The sequence below is a fragment of the Triturus cristatus genome, chromosome 6 (genome assembly GCF_964204655.1).
Source record: "Triturus cristatus chromosome 6, aTriCri1.1, whole genome shotgun sequence".
In the NCBI taxonomy this organism is placed as follows: Eukaryota; Metazoa; Chordata; class Amphibia; order Caudata; family Salamandridae; genus Triturus; species Triturus cristatus.
In genome coordinates, this window is record NC_140589.1 from 218,885,489 (window position 1) to 218,905,023 (window position 19,535).

Sequence of the window (19,535 nt, forward strand, 5' to 3'; positions counted from 1 at the left end):
TTTGGGTTGGACTGTTCCCAGGAAGAGCTGGGTCAGTACTGATTTGCTTAAGGCAGGTATTTAAGAAGAATGACATGGTGGGTGTAAAATGATGGACTGGAATGCAGCCTAAAGCAAACGCCAGGGCTGAGATTAATTTAAAGATTCCATCCATCACCTTCTTGTTGTTTCAGGCCATTACAATCAGGGCAACTTTTTGCTTAGTGAATAATCACACAACCTCCATCAAAAAAGCTTTGGTTTAGAAGGACATCTCACCACCTCTAGTTTGCCAAACCAAGTTGACTTTTTAAGTAGCCAGGCATAATAAATATGTTAAATATGGAGTTGTTATTGACTGAAGCTCTGAGCAACATATAGAAATACAGATGTGTAACTGTGAATAATGGGGACGTTTTTCACCAGGGGGTCTGACTAACATCAAACGGACAAGAGTGAAAGAGCAAAAAACATCCCTGTTACTCACATTTTACCAAATTATAATTTTACGTTGTATATTCACCCTCTCCCCTCAATATCATCTGCCACTACTTCCAAAAGAATAGTAAAAGAGAGCCACATATAACACGGTAAAGAAATGTGAGAAAAGACCTGGCTACCTGCCACTCACCGACCTCAATATGTACCCTCCTCTTACCCCCAAATTGAAAAAAAAATCCCTGCCTCCTGCCACCCACTGTAAAACCCTTCAGTCCAACACAAACTGACAAATGGCCTCATGCTATCCACTCCCACCACCTCTGTACCATCCCAAAGCTGCACTCTCCACTCTTATATTAAGAGCAGAGAACCAGCATCACAGACTAACAGTGGATCTGTGAGACTTTTCCTGACATGGGAGAAGACTATTAGTGCGCGGCGCCCAACTCATCTCCACCCGTCTCTGTTAGGACGGTGGAGACTGGACAGAAGCTTTAGCCTCTCCCAAGATGCCTCAGTCAAACTTTGAAAACAGGAGAAAGTCGGAAGAGGAGTGTGAGGTAGCCTGCTTTCCCACAGTAGCTGTAGGTGCGCCAAGACAATAGCGCTAAATGCAACACGACACAAACAGCAGCAACCAGCAGCAGCCCGTGCTCGCTTAGGTTCATCTTGTGGTAGAAGAAAAGTAGTTAGTATCTGCACTGCAAGCATTGTTATTAAATTATAGAATCTTAAAATTCACGCTTTGGTGCTAATTTTTAGAAAACCTATGCTATCACCCTAGTAATTTACAAAGACATTAGATATAAAAATCGTTTTCCACTTACCAGGAATGCTTAGCCCTCCAGATCGTGTACAGTCACAAGTAAGATACGAGATATCCCCATTTGTGCACCACTGGTACACTGTGACCGAGTTTCCATCACATAGGACGTACTTGCTGCTATCCAATGTTGTGCTTATTGAGGAAACACTAACAGTTTGTGATGCCACATAAGTGGCATTTGTATCATTCAATGAGCAACTGTATTCACCTGCAGGAGAAAATATGCACTTTATGATTGTGTAATTACAACATATAAAACAGAAGTTGCCTTCGTTTCCGGACACCCACATTTCTCTCAGTGCATCTTTTTAATTATTTAGCCTAGATGTCAACTTATTGTTCCCATCCTTATGAAGAGCTGGAGGCTCTGAATCTTTTGATGATTACACTAGCATACAAGAGCTTAAAACATGCAGCATAACATTTGAGAATTATATTACTGAAGGCGAATTCTATCATTATGTCAGATTTTCTTTTTTTGCAATTAGAAGTTTGGATGGTTCCAGAAATCCGGCGACAAAAATTGGAGGAAATGTACTCAAGCACAAGCAGCAGTGAGTGAGTTTAGCTACGGGTTGGAGTCATTGATCAATCTGTTACTTTGCATTATGCATATCAGTGCCTTTTACCAGAGGACCTCTTAGCTTCAATGATGTCAGTCGGTCATCGGATGTAAAGACCACTCTAGGCTTAGCAAAACCATCAGTAATGAAAACACAGAACTCATCACCACTTCAACTGTCAACTAAACCAAAAACATCTTCCTCAAGAAACTCAACGTTCTGTGGCCTGCCACGGGCAAGTTCAGCCTAGAACATTTGTCAAATGGTATTACTCCAAAGCATTGAGTCACAAATCATTTATTTAAAAAAAAAAAAAAATACAAAAGCATTTATTTTCCATTGGAAACATATACACAGAAAAGGCCTTTCATACAATCTATTCACGCAACCTTGTAAACATATAAGAAAGTTCCTGCTTTCATCACATCCTAGACAGGAACTAAATTGTCTTTACAAATTGGTGATGTAGCGGCATCTTGCTGAGTTTGATGCTGTTCATCGGAAGAACAATATTGAACACATCCTTAAAGAATTGAGGACCTCCTTGGCTTTTGTACTTAAATAAATTGTACTTTTTTTTGTTGCCGCTCCATTTTTTAGGTCTTGCCTAGCGTTGCAGCGCATGCGCTGCTCGCTCGGCGAGACATATAGTGAGAGAGGGGATTGCAGAAGGGGACTTGAAGCCCCGCACATCCTTTTCATTGGGTCGCGTCAGCATTTATGCTAAATGCTGGCTTCCCATTGAAAAGGATGCTGTTTGGCCACTATCCTTTCTACCTTTTGGACAGCCCATCCGGACTGGGTCGTCAGCTTCACGGCTGTTGTGAAGCACTTTCTTATCTTTAGGGGGGCCATCTGTTTCCAATTAGCATGGCCTTAGCACGACCATGCTAATTAGAAACAGATGCCCCCCCCTAAAGATGGGAAAGTCTGCAGGCACTATCCTGCACACTGAGGTCTCCTCGCTTCAGCGTTACCCCCCGCCCCCTCAGAGCACACAAAGATCATTAAAGGCCTTCAAAGCTGTCTCTTCATGAGACCAGCGGCTTGAGACCGATACACAGTGCATGCCTCTTCCAGTCTTTGGGCAATGGCAGCATCTTTCGACCAGCTAGGGGTGCTAGCACAGCTATGCCAACTTAGAGCCTTGGGCAGGGGAGCCCTCTTTCTTAGGTCGTGATTGTGAAGCAACACCTGACACTTGCTGTTTCAGCATCTTTGCCACTCGATTCTGGGAACTGTAGTTCCTGGAAACAAGAACTGAAAATGTGATCCTTCCAGACAGGCTGAGACAGTAAATACAGAGATAGGTTAACGATTGCTTACAGTGAACGTTTGTCTGCCGCAGGATTCGGGGAAACATTAAATTAATTGTTCATAGTTACAAGCTGAACATGGGGGAAATACCGATTCCTTCCTTGTGAGGAAAATGTTGAATTTCACTGTTTATGCAAATTCCCGTTTAACCTACAAGTGCTGTTCCAAAACTGCTCCCCAGAGGGAGTTTACAGTTCAGTAAAACCCAAAACACCTTGCATCTCGTTTTAAGGTCCCATATATTGAACCTTAAATGCCGTTTGGATGAGACATATCAATCTTAAATATTGATTGTACAGTGTTACTTCGGATGTCTTGCCTTTAATATAAAGTATTACTTCCAAAGGTCCTGTGTGACTGTGAACACAGAAGGACCGGGGACCCCTCTCCAATCGACCGAGCGGGTTTAAAACGTAATTGGGAAATAGACAAGAGAAGCACACCTTTCAAAAGAAAAAGCTTGTACACTGAGGCCTGTTTCTTTTACATAAAACACACTGATTTTTGATATACTAAGGGGCATATGTATCAACATCACCATTTGCGATTCTCAAATAGCGATTTTTAAGGAATCGCTATTTGAGAATAGCAAAACGGGATGTATGTAAAAAATTGCAAACTTTTTGCGATTTCTTAAAATTCCTTAATTGCGATTAGCAAATTGCGAAATCGCAATTAAGGAATACCTGCCCATTCATTGCTATGGGCCAGGAGACCCATAGGAATGAATGGGAAGTAATTCTCAAATAGCGAATCGCAATTTGCTAATCGCTATTTGAGAATAATTTCAAAGGTGCAAGGGTGTCAAGATGACACCCTGATACACCCCTGAAATTAGCATGTGTGGTCATATGGCGCACACACATGCCCTAAGGGCATGTATGTGCGTCACGTGGCACTTTGTAAAATTACAAAACATGCATTTTTAAAAGAAATCGCAAATTAACACCAACTAGTAGTTGGTGGTAATTTGCGATTTCTTAAGGATTAATCGCAATCCTTTGGAGAGTGTTACATTTCATTTAAGAAATCGCAATTTGCGATTTCTTAAATGCCTACGCAAACTTAAGAAATCGCTAAATTAGCGATTCCTTAAATTTGCGTTGGGATGTGGCTCATACATCCCGTTTTGCGAATTTTTAATCGCAAACGCTGTATTTTGCGAATCGCAGCGTTTGCGACTAAAAATTTGCTTGATACATATGCCCCTATGTATCTTAGTGTAGGAGGTAGAAGAAACTGCTAACAAAAGTGTTCCTCTGCTCCCATGCAAAAGAAAAGCATCAACTGTCAGGAAATGTAATTTGCTGAAAGTGTAGTTTTCATATTTATGAACCCTATGGAGGGGGTCATTTTTAAATGAACACGTGTTAAATTATCAAAATAGCTGGATAAGTTTTCCACTTATATCCGACAGGTGCGAGAGCCCTGACCCATCGGGTGAGACGCATCATCAACAGAAGCATAGCGCCTTGAGGCGAGCTTCGCATCAGAGTTTTGTGAGCAAACCTTGGGTGACTGTATCAGATCCTCGCAGGGCTGAGTCAGCAGCAGTCCATGCTTCAGATGTCGATTTAAAAGCTTTCCCGTTAACAACCCAGCTCAAGTCTCCTGGTAACCTGGGGCTAACACTCTGAAACCTTCGCTACCCGGCCCTTGGGATGGCACCGAGGTGGACTTGCCTTTCGGAGCCCGTGGTTGAGGTTTGGTTGTAGGTGGCTAAATATATAGATTTGTGATGTACTAAACCGTTCCATCAACGGGTGCATGTGCTCGTAGCGGAGTTTTGTTTATAGGTCTTTATTCATTGTTTGCCTGGTGCCTCAGTGAGGCGAGGGATTAAGTAAAAGGTAGCGCTGGCTTACACAGAACGCACAGAGCCCGATCACTAAAGAGATATTTGGAGGGCGTGTGCCCCTCAGGATTCAGGGGGCTCCCTCAGGACCCCAGGTATCCCAGAGGAGTCAGAGGACTTCTGTGAACCAGTCTACTTCTTCCCGAAGTCTGGACTGCCTAAAGGTGTTGCTAAGCAACGCGCCACTTGGCAGCCGTGCCCGCGCTGCCCGCAGCCGTGCCCAGACTCGGCCTTCAGGCTAGCACATCTCACGCACGAGCTTGGGCGGATATATATCAGCACCGAGATCAGCTCCGAGCACTGAATTACTTCTACTTCTTCGAGTGAGCGCACCGAATATCCCGTCCAGCTGGCTGCCCCACCCTCCATTTCAAACAAGATCCTGCCAGAGAGTGGCACCACTAGACCGGTGCGTCCGCAGTGCACCAGTGCTTCAAGGTGTTAAACGGAGGGTGTCTCATGTTCCTGGTGCACTGCACTCGCATCACTGCTTCTCATCCTTCACTAGCCCCAAACACAATGTCCTCTTCCGCTTTGTCTGATTGGATGTACAATTGAACATTGTCAAAAGAGGGTAAAACACATTGTCATTTACAATGGCATTACTTAATTAATGCTTCACGAAGGGAAAAATATATATATATATATATATATATATATATATATATATATATATATATATTTTCAATGCCAATAGCTCAAAACAATGTCATTGCGACACCTATTGCATTGTAAATGCTTGTCATTATTTGTTATGTAGAAGCGTATCTTGATTTTACTATACTTTTTGTACAGAGGTCCATTCAATGGACGCCATATGATGATTTTTTTACTGATCCCCTCAAAAAACATTTGTCCTACTAATTGCCAGGATAGGATGAAAGTTATCATTTTTGGTCCTGAAGAAGTTGGTGTAATATCTGTTTGTAAAACCACTAAAATATGTGTTGATGTTTAAACTGGAGATCACTGTCTTTGGAACTAGCACTGTCTGATTAGCGCCACTTTTTGTTGAGGAACTGTTGAATGCAAAAACAACAGTTGATGGACAGAATGCAGAACAATGTCATACATTCAGTTCGGGCTGGACTGTTCCCATGAGGCACCGGGTCAAGACTGATTTGCATATGGCCATGTCTGAACTGGGGTGGCGTGGTGAGCAAAATAACGATGGATTAAACCCAGATCTGTGACTGGGAGTGAATGTTTTGCCAATGTGAAACATTCCGTCCATCATCTTGTGTGTTTTGCTGTTCGCCCTATGTAGGAAGGGTATGCCCAGACGTGGGTCCCGTGCTCACTACGCCACTGGAGTCAAGCTATCCTGGCTGAAGAGGGGTGAAACCCTGAAACCGGTCCTAGGATGCTTGATTCCGGTCCAGGGAAGACATAGCTTGGCAGTTCGGGCTGGACTGTTCCCATGAGGCACAGAGTCAAGACTGATTTGCATATGTCTAAACTGGGGTGGTGTGGTGAGCAAAATAAGGATGGATTAAACCTAGATCTGTGACTGGGGGTGAACGTTTTGCCAATGTGCAACATTCCGTCCTTCGCCCTATGTGGGAAGGGTATGCCCAGACGTGGGTCCCGTGCTCACTACGCCACTGGAGTCCAGCTATCCTGGCTGAAGAGGGGTGAAACCCAGAAACCGGTCCTAGGATGCTTGATTCCGGTCCAGGGAAGACATGGCTTGGCAGTTCGGGCTGGACTGTTCCCATGAGGCACAGGGTCAAGACTGATTTGCATATGGCCATGTCTGAACTGGGGTGGCGTGGTGAGCAAAATAACGATGGATTAAACCCAGATCTGTGACTGGGGGTGAATGTTTTGCCAATGTGCAACATTCCGTCCATCATCTTGTGTGTTTTGCTGTTCACCCTATGTGGGAAGGGTATGCCCAGACATGGGTCCCGTGCTCACTACGCCACTGGAATCAAGCTATCCTGGCTGAAGAGGGGTGAAACTCCAAAACCGGTCCTAGGATGCTTGATTCCGGTCCAGGGAAGACATGGCTTGGCAGTTCGGGCTGGACTGTTCCCATGAGACACAGGGTCAAGACTAATTTGCATATAGCCATGTCTGAACTGGGGTGGCGTAGTGTGCAAAATAACGATGGATTAAACCCAGATCTGTGACTGGGGGTGAATGTTTTGCCAATGTGCAACATTCCGTCCATCATCTTGTGTGTTTTGCTGTTCGCCCTATGTGGGAAGGGTATACCCAGACGTGGGTCCCGTGCTCAATACGCCACTGGAGTCAAGCTATCCTGGCTGAAGAGGGGTGAAACCCCGAAACCGGTCCTAGGATGCTTGATTCCGGTCCAGGTAAGACATGGCTTGGCAGTTCGGGCTGGACTGTTCCCATGAGGCACAGGGTCAAGACTGATTTGCATATAGCCATGTCTGAACTGGGGTGGCGTGGTGAGCAAAATAACGATGGATTAAACCCAGATCTGTGACTGGGGGTGAATGTTTTACCAATGTGCAACATTCCGTCCATCATCTTGTGTGTTTTGAGGAACTGTTGAAAGCAGGAACACATTTTTATGTACATGAGTGGGTGTGACTAGGTTATATGAAATAAAGTGCTTCTGCATGCATATTATTATATTGTCAACTGAAAATAAATCTTTTAACAATATTATGTAGGGGGTGCTACAGTGCAGCAGCCAAGAAGGCTGCACATTGAAGGTGCTCCAAAACCCCTTTTTTCAATCCAGCATAATCATCCGAAGTTATCGGCACATCTATGAACAACAGCACTAACGAAACCTGAACGTTATTTACCCTGGGGCAGTGCAGCTGACCAGTTTCTAGGCCCCAGAGATGCTCAGTGAGCCGCCCACTGAAGGCCTGTGATTCTGAAGCTCGGTCCATGAGGCTGCTGAGACATCTATTACACCTTCTGGATGGCCTGTGCTGAGGGCCTGAGCTGGCTGGGTGCTGAGTGGGTCTGAGCCAGCTGGGTGCTATCAAGGCTTGAACCTTAATGGCAGAGGTTGACTTTCAACACCACTGTATACCATCCAGGCCCGGTGTGGGGGCTTGCAGCTGCGGTGGTCTTACAACAGGAGGCACTTCTTTGTGCACAATGTGAGGGACCATAGACCTGAGGCGCAGAGATGGGCTGCCCAAGATTGACCACAGAGGACTTAGTGCTGGGCCATTCAGTTTACTGTGCTGCACTCCCACACCCACCTGCTCGCTCTCAACCGATCTGTCTGGTAAAAATGGAAAATCAGTCTCTCATTTGAGTTAAAAAGGTTAACAAAAAAGGTCCCATCTGATTACACCACATCCCCTCCTGCTAATAATACTGGCAACACTGACACCACCCCATCTGATATTCGGACCCTATTCCTTAATATGAAGAGTAGCATACAATCCACAGACAAATGCATTGATTCACTTATGCTTGGGGTGGACTTCATGACACATCGCTTGGATAAGTTTGCTGAGAGTGGATGGAAATGAACGCCGAATTTCAGAGGAGGCGTATAAATCGATCTCTTAGTCAAAACTGCTACGACAACTTGGAAAACATCTCGTGGCCATGCAAGCTAAAAAAGATGATGTAGAGGCGAGCTCGCAGTGCAATAATCTGTGCATTTTGGGGCTGTTCGAGTCCACAAATGTGGGGAAAATGGACCTGTATGTAGAACAGGTTCTTAACTTGTTGTTTGGTGCTGATAACTTTTCCTCAATGTACTTGAATTTCAGGGCTCACCGATCTTTGAGTGTGTGCAACATCCCCTGGCATGCTGCCCTGACCGATTATTGTGTGAATATTGAACTACAGAGACCATGAAATGGTTCTCAAACTGGCCTGCAAACTAAAAGACTTAAACTCAGAAGAATTCCCCATCGCCATTTTTCCGGACTTCTCGGTGGAAATTCAGGAGGCCTATCATATTTTCACACCAACTAAGAAAGGTCCTCAAAAGTTTGGGATTGAGTATTCCATGCTAAACCCATCGAAGCTCTGGATGCAGCACGCAAGGAATCTACTCTATTTCACATTCCCAAAAGCCAAAATCATCTATTTGCAGTAGTGCGCCTCGTGGCCAACCTTACGGAGCCCGGCAACCACTGGACCCAATTCTCCATTGCCATTAGGTAACAAAGATTAGCCACTGCGTATCAACACTCTAAATATATGTAGTGTTGTTTATTATGCTTATTTCTTGTGGCACTCCTGGATACATGTTCCCACTAGTTTTGTTAAACATGTTAAGTAATGGGCTAACTGATGTACTACTTTTTGTTTGAGAGTTATCATTACTTAAGCGAGCTTTCCTGTAACAAAACCACAGTAGCTCCCAAATACACCTTGTGTCCAACAACACTATACCTTAGTGGTACGCTCTACTGTACCAATTGGTGTTCTTATGGCTATCCGCTGTTGCCCCCAAGTGACATCTGGACCATTGGTTTTGTATTGGTAGTTCATTTGATCTGTTTTGTGTTTCATAAAGGGGAGTATTTTCCACTGTTTACTTGGCATTTACAGTGTGGGATAGTGGGTGGGATTAACGGGATTGTAATTGTAATTGTAATTGTAAAAATATTTATTAAGCGCGGTTGCTGCCCGTAGGCATCCAAGCGCTGAGTTGAACAGAGAAGTGAAGGGAAAAGGAGCTAAGGTACGCAGGATTTGGCGAACAGCAGTGTCTTCAAGTTTTTACGGAATGAGAAAAGGTCTGGGTTGGAACGGAGTGAAAGGGGGAGAGCATTCCAGAGCCTGGCGGCATTCAAAGAAAACAGCCTGCCCCCAGACCTGGCTCGCTTCACTCTGGGAACGACGGCGAGGAACGCCACCGTCGACCGAAGGTTCCTGTTAGGGTGGTAGGGGATGACAAGGTCGTTGTTAATGGCTGGGCCCGTTTTCCAGAAGGCGCGGTGCGCCAAGCACAGCGCCTTAAAGGCCACTCGCTGCCTCACTGGCAACCAGTGGAGACTTTTTAGAGCAGGTCTAGCCGACTGGGTGCGCAGGACTTTCAGCAGAGAACGTGCTGCACAGTTTTGCACAACCTGCAATTTTCGGAGGGTCATCTCAGGCGCCCCCACATATAAGGCATTGTTCGAGTCCAGGCGAGACTGGATGAGACCTTGTACAGCCACCTTTTTGGCCTCTAAGGGAAGTAGCGGGAGAACCTTCCTCAAGATTCTAAGTAGGCCAAAACATGAGGCGGACAGTTTTGTGGCCTGGGTGGAGAAGGAGAGTTTGTTGTCCAGCCACACTCCCAGGCTTTTAACACTTTCCTTAGGGGAGGGGGGGTCCCAGTGTACTGGGCCACAAGGAGGTGAAAGGCACAGGAGAGGTTGGGCCTAGGAGCATGAGCTCCGTCTTTTCTCCGTTTAGTTTAAGGGAGGAGTTGGTCATCCATCCCTTGACATCCTCTAGGCATTTTAACAGATTGGCTGGGGAATGCCTGTTATTCCCAGTTGCCAGCGAGACCACAAGCTGGGTGTCGTCGGCGTATGACACCATTTTAATGCCATACGGTTCGACAACACCCGCCAGCGGCCCCATGTACACGTTGAAAAAAACCGGGCTTAGGGAGGAGCCCTGTGGTACTCCACAGCTCAGGGGTTTGTTAGAGGACATTGTCTCACCGTCGAAGATCTGAAACGACCTCCCAGACAGAAAGGAGTCAAACCACCTTAAAGCATCAACTGAAACTCCGATATTATGGAGACGGTCCAGCAAGGTGGTATAGCTGACCGTATCGAAGGCGGCACTTAGATCAAGGAGGATCACGGCCACTGATCCTCCCTGATCCAATATCCTTCTAGTTTCTTCGGTGACCACTAACAAGGCGGTTTCCGTACCATGCTTTGGTCTGAAGCCTGTCTGGGATGTGTGTAATAGAGAATGGTCCTCCAGGAACTGGACCAGCTGTGCATTTATATATTTCTCTAGCACCTTGCTGGCCCAGGGGAGAAGTGAGATGGGGCGGTAGCTGGAGTGGTCATCTGGGTCTAGGCTGGGTTTCTTCAACAGCGCCCGTACCATGGCTTGCTTCCAAGCTGTGGGGACAGAGCAGGCAGATATGGACGTGTTTAGAAGATCCAGAATTACAGGCAGGGTGGCTTTGCTAGCCTGCATCAGGACTTCTGGAGGGGCAGGATCACAGGGAGAGCCCGACTTGACCTGTCGTGCCACTTTGCTTAAAGTGTCGAGGTCCAGAGGAGGGAAGTGCTCAAGAGAAGGCTGGTCAGGGTGAAAAGGTGGTCTAGGGGGGGGTGGATTAATCACATCCGGGGTTGTGGCTGTAGTTGGAAAGGAAGAATACATTTTTAAAACTTTGTTGTAAAAGAAATCTGCAAGCTCGTTGCATTGGTCCTGGGTTTTGTTAGGAGGGGGTGCCGTATTGGCACTGGAACATTGCTTTATAATTTGGAAAATTTCTTTGGGCTTTGATTTCGCTTCTAATATTTTCTCAGCGTAGTGGGTTGCCTGGGCCGCTCTGATCCCTTCTCTGTAGGCTTTAATCGCCTCTTTGTAGGAGGCCTTTTTGTCTGGGAGGAAGTCTAAACGCCAGGCTCTCTCTCGTTGCCTGCAACGGCGTTTTAGCTGTCTTAGAGAGTCAGAGAACCAAGGGGCAGATTTCTGTAGTCTCTTCGAGGAGGATCTATGAAACGGGAGGATCGAGTCTAGCGAGTGGGTGATCCAACTTTCATAGTTGACGTTTGCCACATTAGGGTCTAGGCAAGGTGCCGGGCGAGTGGAGTCCAGGTTGTGCAGCCAGGCCTCCAAAGGGAGTTTTGACCAGTTCCTCCTAGTGGTGACTTGAGAAGGTAATTTGGGGGTTTTAAGTGTGACCCAAGTAAACGGGACCAAAAAATGGTCTGTCCATGGAAGAGGAATGGGTTGATCAACAGTTATATCCAGGCAGTTACTGAATATAGGGTCAAGTAAGTTGCCTTTTTCATGGGTCGGGGCTGCAACCAGTTGGGACAGTTGGAGAGCTTCCAGATCATCTAGTAATTCCTGAGCAATGAGGTCTGAGGGGGAGTTAAAATGGAGATTAAGGTCCCCTAGGATTGTGTGGTTGGCGGAAGAGAGGATTCTTTCCGCTATCATTTCAGGAAGAGACCTATGGAACATTTTTACAGGCTCAGGGGGGCGGTAGATCAGGGTGCCTGAGAAGGAGCTGTTTGCGTTGAACTCTATGCAGAATGCTACACTCTCGCACTCAGAGATAGTATCTGCTGTAGTACGGCATCGGTATTGGTTCTTCAATATGATCGCCAGACCTCCGCCTCTCCCTACCTGTCTATCCAGTCTAAGGATATGGTAGCCTACGGGTAGGGCTAGAACCACATCTGGCTCAGAGTGAACAGTGAGCCACGTTTCAGTCAGGAAAACCGCGTCTGGCTTTTGCTCCTCAAGCAGCATGGCAATCTGTGTGCTATGTTTTGGTAAGGAGCGGCAATTTAGCACGTACATACGGTATGTTTGTGCCGCGGCCGACGGGGATTTGCAAAAGGAGTGTTTGCACCCCGAGCATCGGGCGGGTAGCTCTGTGGGAGCATAGATATGGGAGCACTGGGAAGTGGCAGTCCTGCCTATGCTGTATAAGGCCGCCAAGCTGTAAGTCCTGCTCTGGATAGGGTGGGAGCCAGGGTTTGTGGCCCCGGGTCCCGGCTGGTCACGGACGGGCGCAGACGGGCTTGACTTGTGCATGACTTCGGCGCGCAGTCGGCGCTCCCGCTGCGCTCGTCCGCTGCGCTTGCGTGGAAAGCACATTTGAAGTGAGGGGGTGTGGGCGTGGCCTATAAGGTGGGCGTGGCCTCGCAAGAGCAGCGATGGCGTCCCTGACAGATGATGTCCCAAACAGCGCTAAATCCGCTGGTTTGTAAGATCCTGTCAGGCGCTTCAGCCCAGAAGAAAGCACAGGTGAGAGTGCGAGTGAGTTAAAAGCACAACAAAAGATTCAACAAATTTTAAAAATTCTACGAGTTTTCTCTTCCGGCTTCCGCCTCAGAGGTCAAAGTTCAACTAACGCGCTAGTGCTCCGCGCTGTAGTTATAGGCGGGGGGTGTGGGCGTGGCCTATAAGGTGGGCATGGCCTCGCAAGAGCAGCGATGGCATCCCTGACAGAATGATGTCCCAAACAGCGCTAAATCCGCTGGTTTGTAAGATCCTGTCAGGCGCTTCAGCCCAGAAGAAAGCACAGGTGAGAGTGCGAGTGAGTTAAAATCACAACAAAAGATTCAACAAATTTTAAAAATCCTACGAGTTTTCTCCTCCGGCTTCCGCCTCAGAGGTCAAAGTTCAACTAACGCGTTAGTGCTCCGCGCTGTAGTTATAGGCGGGGGGTGTGGGCGTGGCCTATAAGGTGGGCGTGGCCTCGCAAGGGCAGCGATGGCGTCCCTGACAGAATGATGTCCCAAACAGCGCTAAATCCGCTGGTTTGTAAGATCCTGTCAGGTGCTTCAGCCCAGAAGAAAGCACAGGTGAGGGTGCGAGTGAGTTAAAAGCACAACAAAAGATTCAACAAATTTTAAAATTCCATGAGTTTTCTCCTCCGGCTTCCGCCTCAGAGGTCAAAGTTCTGCTGAGTATTTGTTTTCTCCAGTCTTCTCAAAGTATGATTTCCCTTTATAGTATTGTGATTTGCACCTCAGGAGTTCCACACTCTGCCTCCTTGTCACTGGGTCCTTGTGATTGCAACATTATGTGCACTAGTATCCACATTACAGACTGACATGAGATTCCACAAATCAATGAGACTTAGCACGTGGCTTGTTAGGGGTCTGAACCTTCTCGAAAATCCAGACAGCACAAGGTTGACATAATGTTTTTGCAGGAAGCGCTTCTTACTCATCCCACTGAAACATACTTTGCTAACACCTATATATATATATATATATATATATATATATATATTATCTACTGGCGGTCGCCAGTAGATAGTTATAGTTACAACCTAGTTTCCATAGGAAATCTCTATTTTGAATAACTTTGGCGCCGGTTGACGAATCCTCGAAATTTTCAAAACTAATGGGGCGCTCCGTTCAGCTCCTACCCTGAAAGTCTCGGGGTGATTCGTCAAGCGGGGGCCGAGAAAAAAGGGGGGTCCCAAAACACGTTTTCCCCATGCATTTTTCCAGAGGACCTTTAGACACAGCTTCAGCCAGAACGGCTGAACAGAATTACTTGAAATTTGGCAAAGAGGTAGTCCTCAGGTCAGGCATGTGCCTTTTGCATATATGGTGTAAATCCGTTCAGTAGTTCCTGAGAAAATCAAAAGTAAAATCATATACATATCTGGGCGGAGCCTAACCACACATCTCATTGTGAGATCTGATTGGCTGTCAGCACTTCATCCAAGAAGTGTTGGCAGCCATCTTGGGACCAATATACATGATAGCACCTCATTAAAAAGCATTGCAGTTATTAGAAGGTTTTAAGACTTTAGTTACATTATAAATCATTTGTTGATGGTACCATACTCATTTTAGGAATTGTAGTATGTTCTAAGGTGATTTTACCATGTGAAAAAGCCTTCTGCTGGGATATCATGAATCATGTTTGAGAGAAAACTATTTTCACATGCTTTTCCCACAGAGGTTTGGAAGGTGATCTATAAGCTAAACTGAGAGCATATTTTCTGTAAATTCACATTATCTTTCTCAGTCATGTGAGAATGAAGTCTGACATTCTCAGTAAAACATGTACATCCAACAAGGGCAGAGACTGTCAGTTGATTCCTTTGTGTTCTACTGCAGCTTCCCAGAGTGTTCCAAAGAACAACTAGAGCGCTAACAGTCTTACTTATGACAAAGGTATGGCACACCTGAAGCCATCTTGATTGGAATAAAGTGGTAACATTTAAAACATTTAATTTAAAAAGGAACAAAATGAGAGGGTTCATTTTGCCAGAGAATGTATGATTAGTGCTGCAGAAAGAAAAATTAGGGCACATTTTGAGTGACTTCTCAAATCCTCTTCTATTTCATTAAAGAATTCTGACATGCAGACTGAAACATGCACTTTCAATACCAGCAGCAGACTTCCCTGGTGAGCAGTAGTTTTACTACAGTGATCTAATGAGCAACTAGAGTGCTAACATTCTGAATTTATGGCAAATGTGTGACAGATCTGAATGCCTTCTTCATTGAATCAAAGTAAAAAACTGACAGTATGCCTACTGAGGAGACTGCAGTAAATGAGGAAATTAGGAAACTTCATAACAAGTCTCCCAAGATGGCCACCAGAGACAAAAGAGCCCAAATGTAGCACAAATATCACCGAGATGTAGCCCAAGTATAGCCCAATGACAGAAATCCCAGAGTGTTTTAAAGAACAACTAGAGCGCTAACAGTCTTACTTATGACAAAGGTATGGCACACCTGCAGCCATCTTGATTGGAATAAAGTGGTAACATTTAAAACATTTAATTTGCAAAGGAACAAAATGAGGGGGTTCATTTTGCCATAGAAATTATGACTAGTGCTGCAGAAAGAAAACTTAGGGCACATTTTGACTTCTCAAATCCTCTTCTATTTCATTAAAAAGTTCTGACATGCAGACTGAAACATTGGATATTGGATATTGGATAGATATTTATAGAGCGCAAACGTTCGCTCCAAAGGGAGCATCTTGGCGCTGTAAAACCTGGGACCAGATCACTGGAAAGGTGGTGGGGGGCTAAATGGCTGCTTTAGTCCAGTCATCAGAGAGACTAAAAATCCACGTTTTGAGGCGCTTCCTAAACGGCTTCTCATGCGTCTGAAGTCTAAGATGCCTTGGCATACTGTTCCAGGCTCTAATAGCCAGGGTACTGAGTGTTTTTCCGCCTTTGGACTTCAGGTTGAATTTAGAGGGGGTCATGAGGTTTTCTTGAGAGGATCTGAGAGTGCGACCCGGGGTGTAGTGAGGGAAGCGTCTCGACAGGTAGACTGGGCCGGATTTATTGAAGGCTCGGAAGGCTACAACGAGAATTTTAAAGAGTATTCTCTTGTGCAAGGGGAGCCAATGAAGGAATCTGAGGGCAGTGGAGATAGAAGATTTGCGTGGGAGTTTTAAGACAAGACGCGCGGCAGTGTGCAGGACACTTTGCAGTTTCAGTCGGGTGGACTTTTTGGTCCCTGCCAGGAGGCCGTTACAATAGTCCACTTGAGAGAGTATGAGGGCTACCGCAATGGTCTTTCTGGAATCGAGCGGGAGGAAGTCAAAGAACTTTCGCATGGATTTTATAATGCCGAAGCATTTACCTGCTACAGTTGCGACGTGGGAATCGAAAGAAAGATCGGAATCGAAAATAACTCCGAGGTTTCTGGCCGATGAAACTGTCTGAGGTGGGGCAGCAGAGTTATCAGGCCACCACAGGGCGGGACTGAAAGATGCATTCTTTCCAATGGGCAAGATCTCGGTTTTATTCGAGTTGCAGCGGAGATGGTTGGCGTCCATCCATTGAAAGACCGCTGTGAGGCAGCGCTTGAGATTAAGTTCGGCCGAGTTGGAATTGTCGTCGAGAGGGATGACAAGCTGAGTATCGTCAGCATAAGACGTGATAGTTATGCCAAACGATTCTATAAGTGAAAGTAGGGGGATGAGATATATATTGAATAGGAGGGGACTAAGAATGGAGCCCTGGGGAACTCCACAGGAGATCTTTTTCTCTTTCGATTGGAAAGGACCCAGTGAGACAGTTTGAAATCTGTCACTGAGGAAGGAACTGATCCAGGCAAGGGCCGAGTTTGTGACGCCGATGTCCATAAGTCTGTTGAGCAGAATGGAGTGGGAAATAGTATCGAATGCCGCCGTGAGGTCAAGAAGGATCAGTATGGCCTTCTTCCTCTGATCTTGTAGGTTTTTGATGGTATCGGTCAGCTCGATCAGGGCGGTCTCGGTAGAATGTCTAGACCGGAAACCGGATTGCTGGGGGTGAATACCAGCAGCAGACTTCCCTGGTGAGCAGTAGCTTTACTACAGTGATCTAATGAGGAACTAGAGTGCTACCATTCAGAATTTATGGCAAATGTGTCACATCTGAATGCCTTCTTGATGGAACCAAAGTAAACAAGCATTGAAAATGCAATAGGTCTCGCCCTCGTTTAAGTTAAAGCAATTCTGTTTGTAATTAGGTGGCTTTTTAGCTTTGCTTTTATTAGTATTTTTCAAAATTTCATGTAAATAACATGCATATCTGTATATGTATGCATGCATTTATATTTGTATTTATATAGATATGGAGATTATATATATGTTTATATATGTATGTATATACATATATATACACATACATATATATAAATGCATATATGTGCATATGTGTGCGTGTAGAGAGAGGTAGAGAGAGATAGAGAGGTAGAGATGTAGAGGTAGAGACGTAGAGGTAGAGAGGTAGAGGTAGAGAGGTAGAGGTAGAGAGGTTGAGGTAGAAAGGTAGAGAGTAGTAGAGAGAGAGGTAGAGAAAGGTAGAGAGGTAGAGAGTAGAGGATGAGTAATATAGAGTAGAGAGTAGAGAGAGAGTAGTAGAGAGAGTAGCAGAGAGTGAGTAGGAGGGAGTAGTAGTGAGTAGTAGAGAGTGAGTAGTAGAGAGTAGTAGCGAGTGAGAAGTAGAGAGTAGTAGAGAGTAGTAGAGAGTGAGTAGTAGAGGGAGTAGTAGAGAGTAGTAGAGAGTGAGTAGTAGAGGGAGTAGTAGAGAGTGAGTAGTAGAGAGTAGTACAGAGTGAGTAGTGGAGACTGTGTAGCAGAGAGAGAGTAGTAGAGAATGAGTAGTAGAGAATGAGTAGTAGAGTGAGTAGTAGAGAGTAGTAGAGAGTGAGTAGTAGAGAGTGAGTAGTAGAGAGTAGTAGAGAGTGAGTAGTAGAGAGTAGTAGAGAGTAGTAGAGAGAGAGTAGTAGAGAGTGAGTAGTAGAGAGTGAGTAGTAGAGAGTGAGTAGTAGAGAGTAGTAGAGAGTAGTAGAGAGAGAGTAGTAGAGAGTGAGTAGTAGAGAGTGAGTAGTAGAGATTGAGTAGTAGAGAGAGAGTAGTAGAGAGAGTGAGTAGTAGAGAGTAGTAGAGAGAGTAGTAGAGAGTAGTACAGAGTGAGTAGTAGAGAGTGATTAGTAGAGAGTAGTGGAGAAGTAGAGAGTGAGTAGTAGAGAGTGAGTAGTAAAGTGAGTAGTAGGGAGTAGTAGGGAGTAGTAGAGAGTGAGTAGTAGAGTGAGTAGTAGAGTGAGTAGTAGAGAGCAAGTAGTAGAGAGTGTGTAGTAGAGAGAGAGTAGTAGAGAGTAGTAGAGGGTGAGTAGTAGAGAGTGAGTAGTGGAGAGAGTAGTAGAGAGTAGTAGAGAGTGTGTACTAGAGAGTGAGTAGTAGAGAGTGAGTAGTAGAGAGTAGTAGAAAGTGAGTAGCAGAGAGAGTAGTAGAAAGTAGTAGAGCGTAGTAGAGTGAGTAGTAGAGAGTGAGTAGTAGAGAGAGAGAGAGTAGTAGAGAGTGAGTGGTAGAGAGTAGTAGAGTGAGTAGTAGAGTGAGTAGTAGAGAGAGTAGTAGAGTGAGTAGTTGAGAGTAAGTAGTAGAGAGTAGTAGAGACTAGTAGAGAGTAGTAGAGAGAAGTAGAGAGTAGTAGAGAGTGAGTAGTAGAGAGTGAGTAGTAGAGAGTGAGTAGTAGAGAGAGTAGTAGAGAGGGATTAGTAGAGAGAGAGAGTAGTAGAGAGTAGTAGAGAGTGAGTAGTAGAGTAGTAGAGAGTGAGTGGTAGAGAGTAGTAGAGAGTAGTAGAGAGTGAGTAGTAGAGAGTGAGTAGTAGAGAGTAGTAGAGTAGTAGAGAGTAGTAGAAAGTGAGTAGTAGAGAGTGAGTAGTAGAAAGTAGTAGCAAGTGAGTAGTAGAGAGTGAGTAGTTTAATTTAAAAGGAACACAATGAGGAGGTTCATTTTGCCATAGAAATTATGATTAGTGAGGAAAAAAGAAAAATTAGGGCACATTTTGAGTGACTTATCAAATCCTCTTCTATTTCATTAAAAAATTCTGACATGCAGATTGAAACATGCACTTTCAATACCAGCAGCAGACCTCCCTGGTGAGCAGTAGCTTTACTACAGTGATCTAATGAGCAACTAGAGTGCTACCATTCAGAATTTATGGAAAATGTGGGACACATCTGAATGCCTTCTTGATGGAATCAAAGTAAACAAGCATTGAAAATGCAATAGGTCTCGCCCTCGTTTAAGTTAAAGCAATTCTGTTTGTAATTAGGTGGCTTTTTAGCTTTGCTTGTATTAGAGTTTTTCAAACTTTCATGTACATACCATGTATATGTATGCAAATATGTATATGTTTGCATAAATTTATATTTATATAGATATACAGATTATATTTATATGTTTATATATTCACTGAAAAAACCATAGGTTTCACACACGTTATAGTTACGAATTAGCATTTAAAAAACCTTGCAAATTCACTTAAAAAACCATAGGTTTCACACATGTTATAGTTAGCTGAACATTTCACTCGTAAAAAACCAATGAAATTCCCCCGTTATAGTTAGTGCAGGCAACTATAACTCACGCGACCGCAATCCTCTGCTGATGACGTCAGATATTACATCACTGTATTTA

At 44.9% G+C, this 19,535-nt stretch overlaps 1 protein-coding gene across 5 annotated transcripts in view; it reads right to left on the reverse strand.

Moving 5' to 3' along the window:
* The window catches only part of LOC146816674 (adhesion G protein-coupled receptor F5-like), a 788,188-nt gene that overhangs the window by 502,664 nt on the left and 265,989 nt on the right, over positions 1-19,535 (reverse strand). For all 5 annotated transcript variants that reach the window (XM_085609153.1, XM_085609151.1, XM_085609154.1 and 2 more), the window contains exon 9: positions 1,248-1,454. In XM_085609153.1, the coding sequence (XP_085465279.1) occupies positions 1,248-1,454 (207 nt within the window). The remainder of the gene's footprint in view (positions 1-1,247; positions 1,455-19,535) is intronic.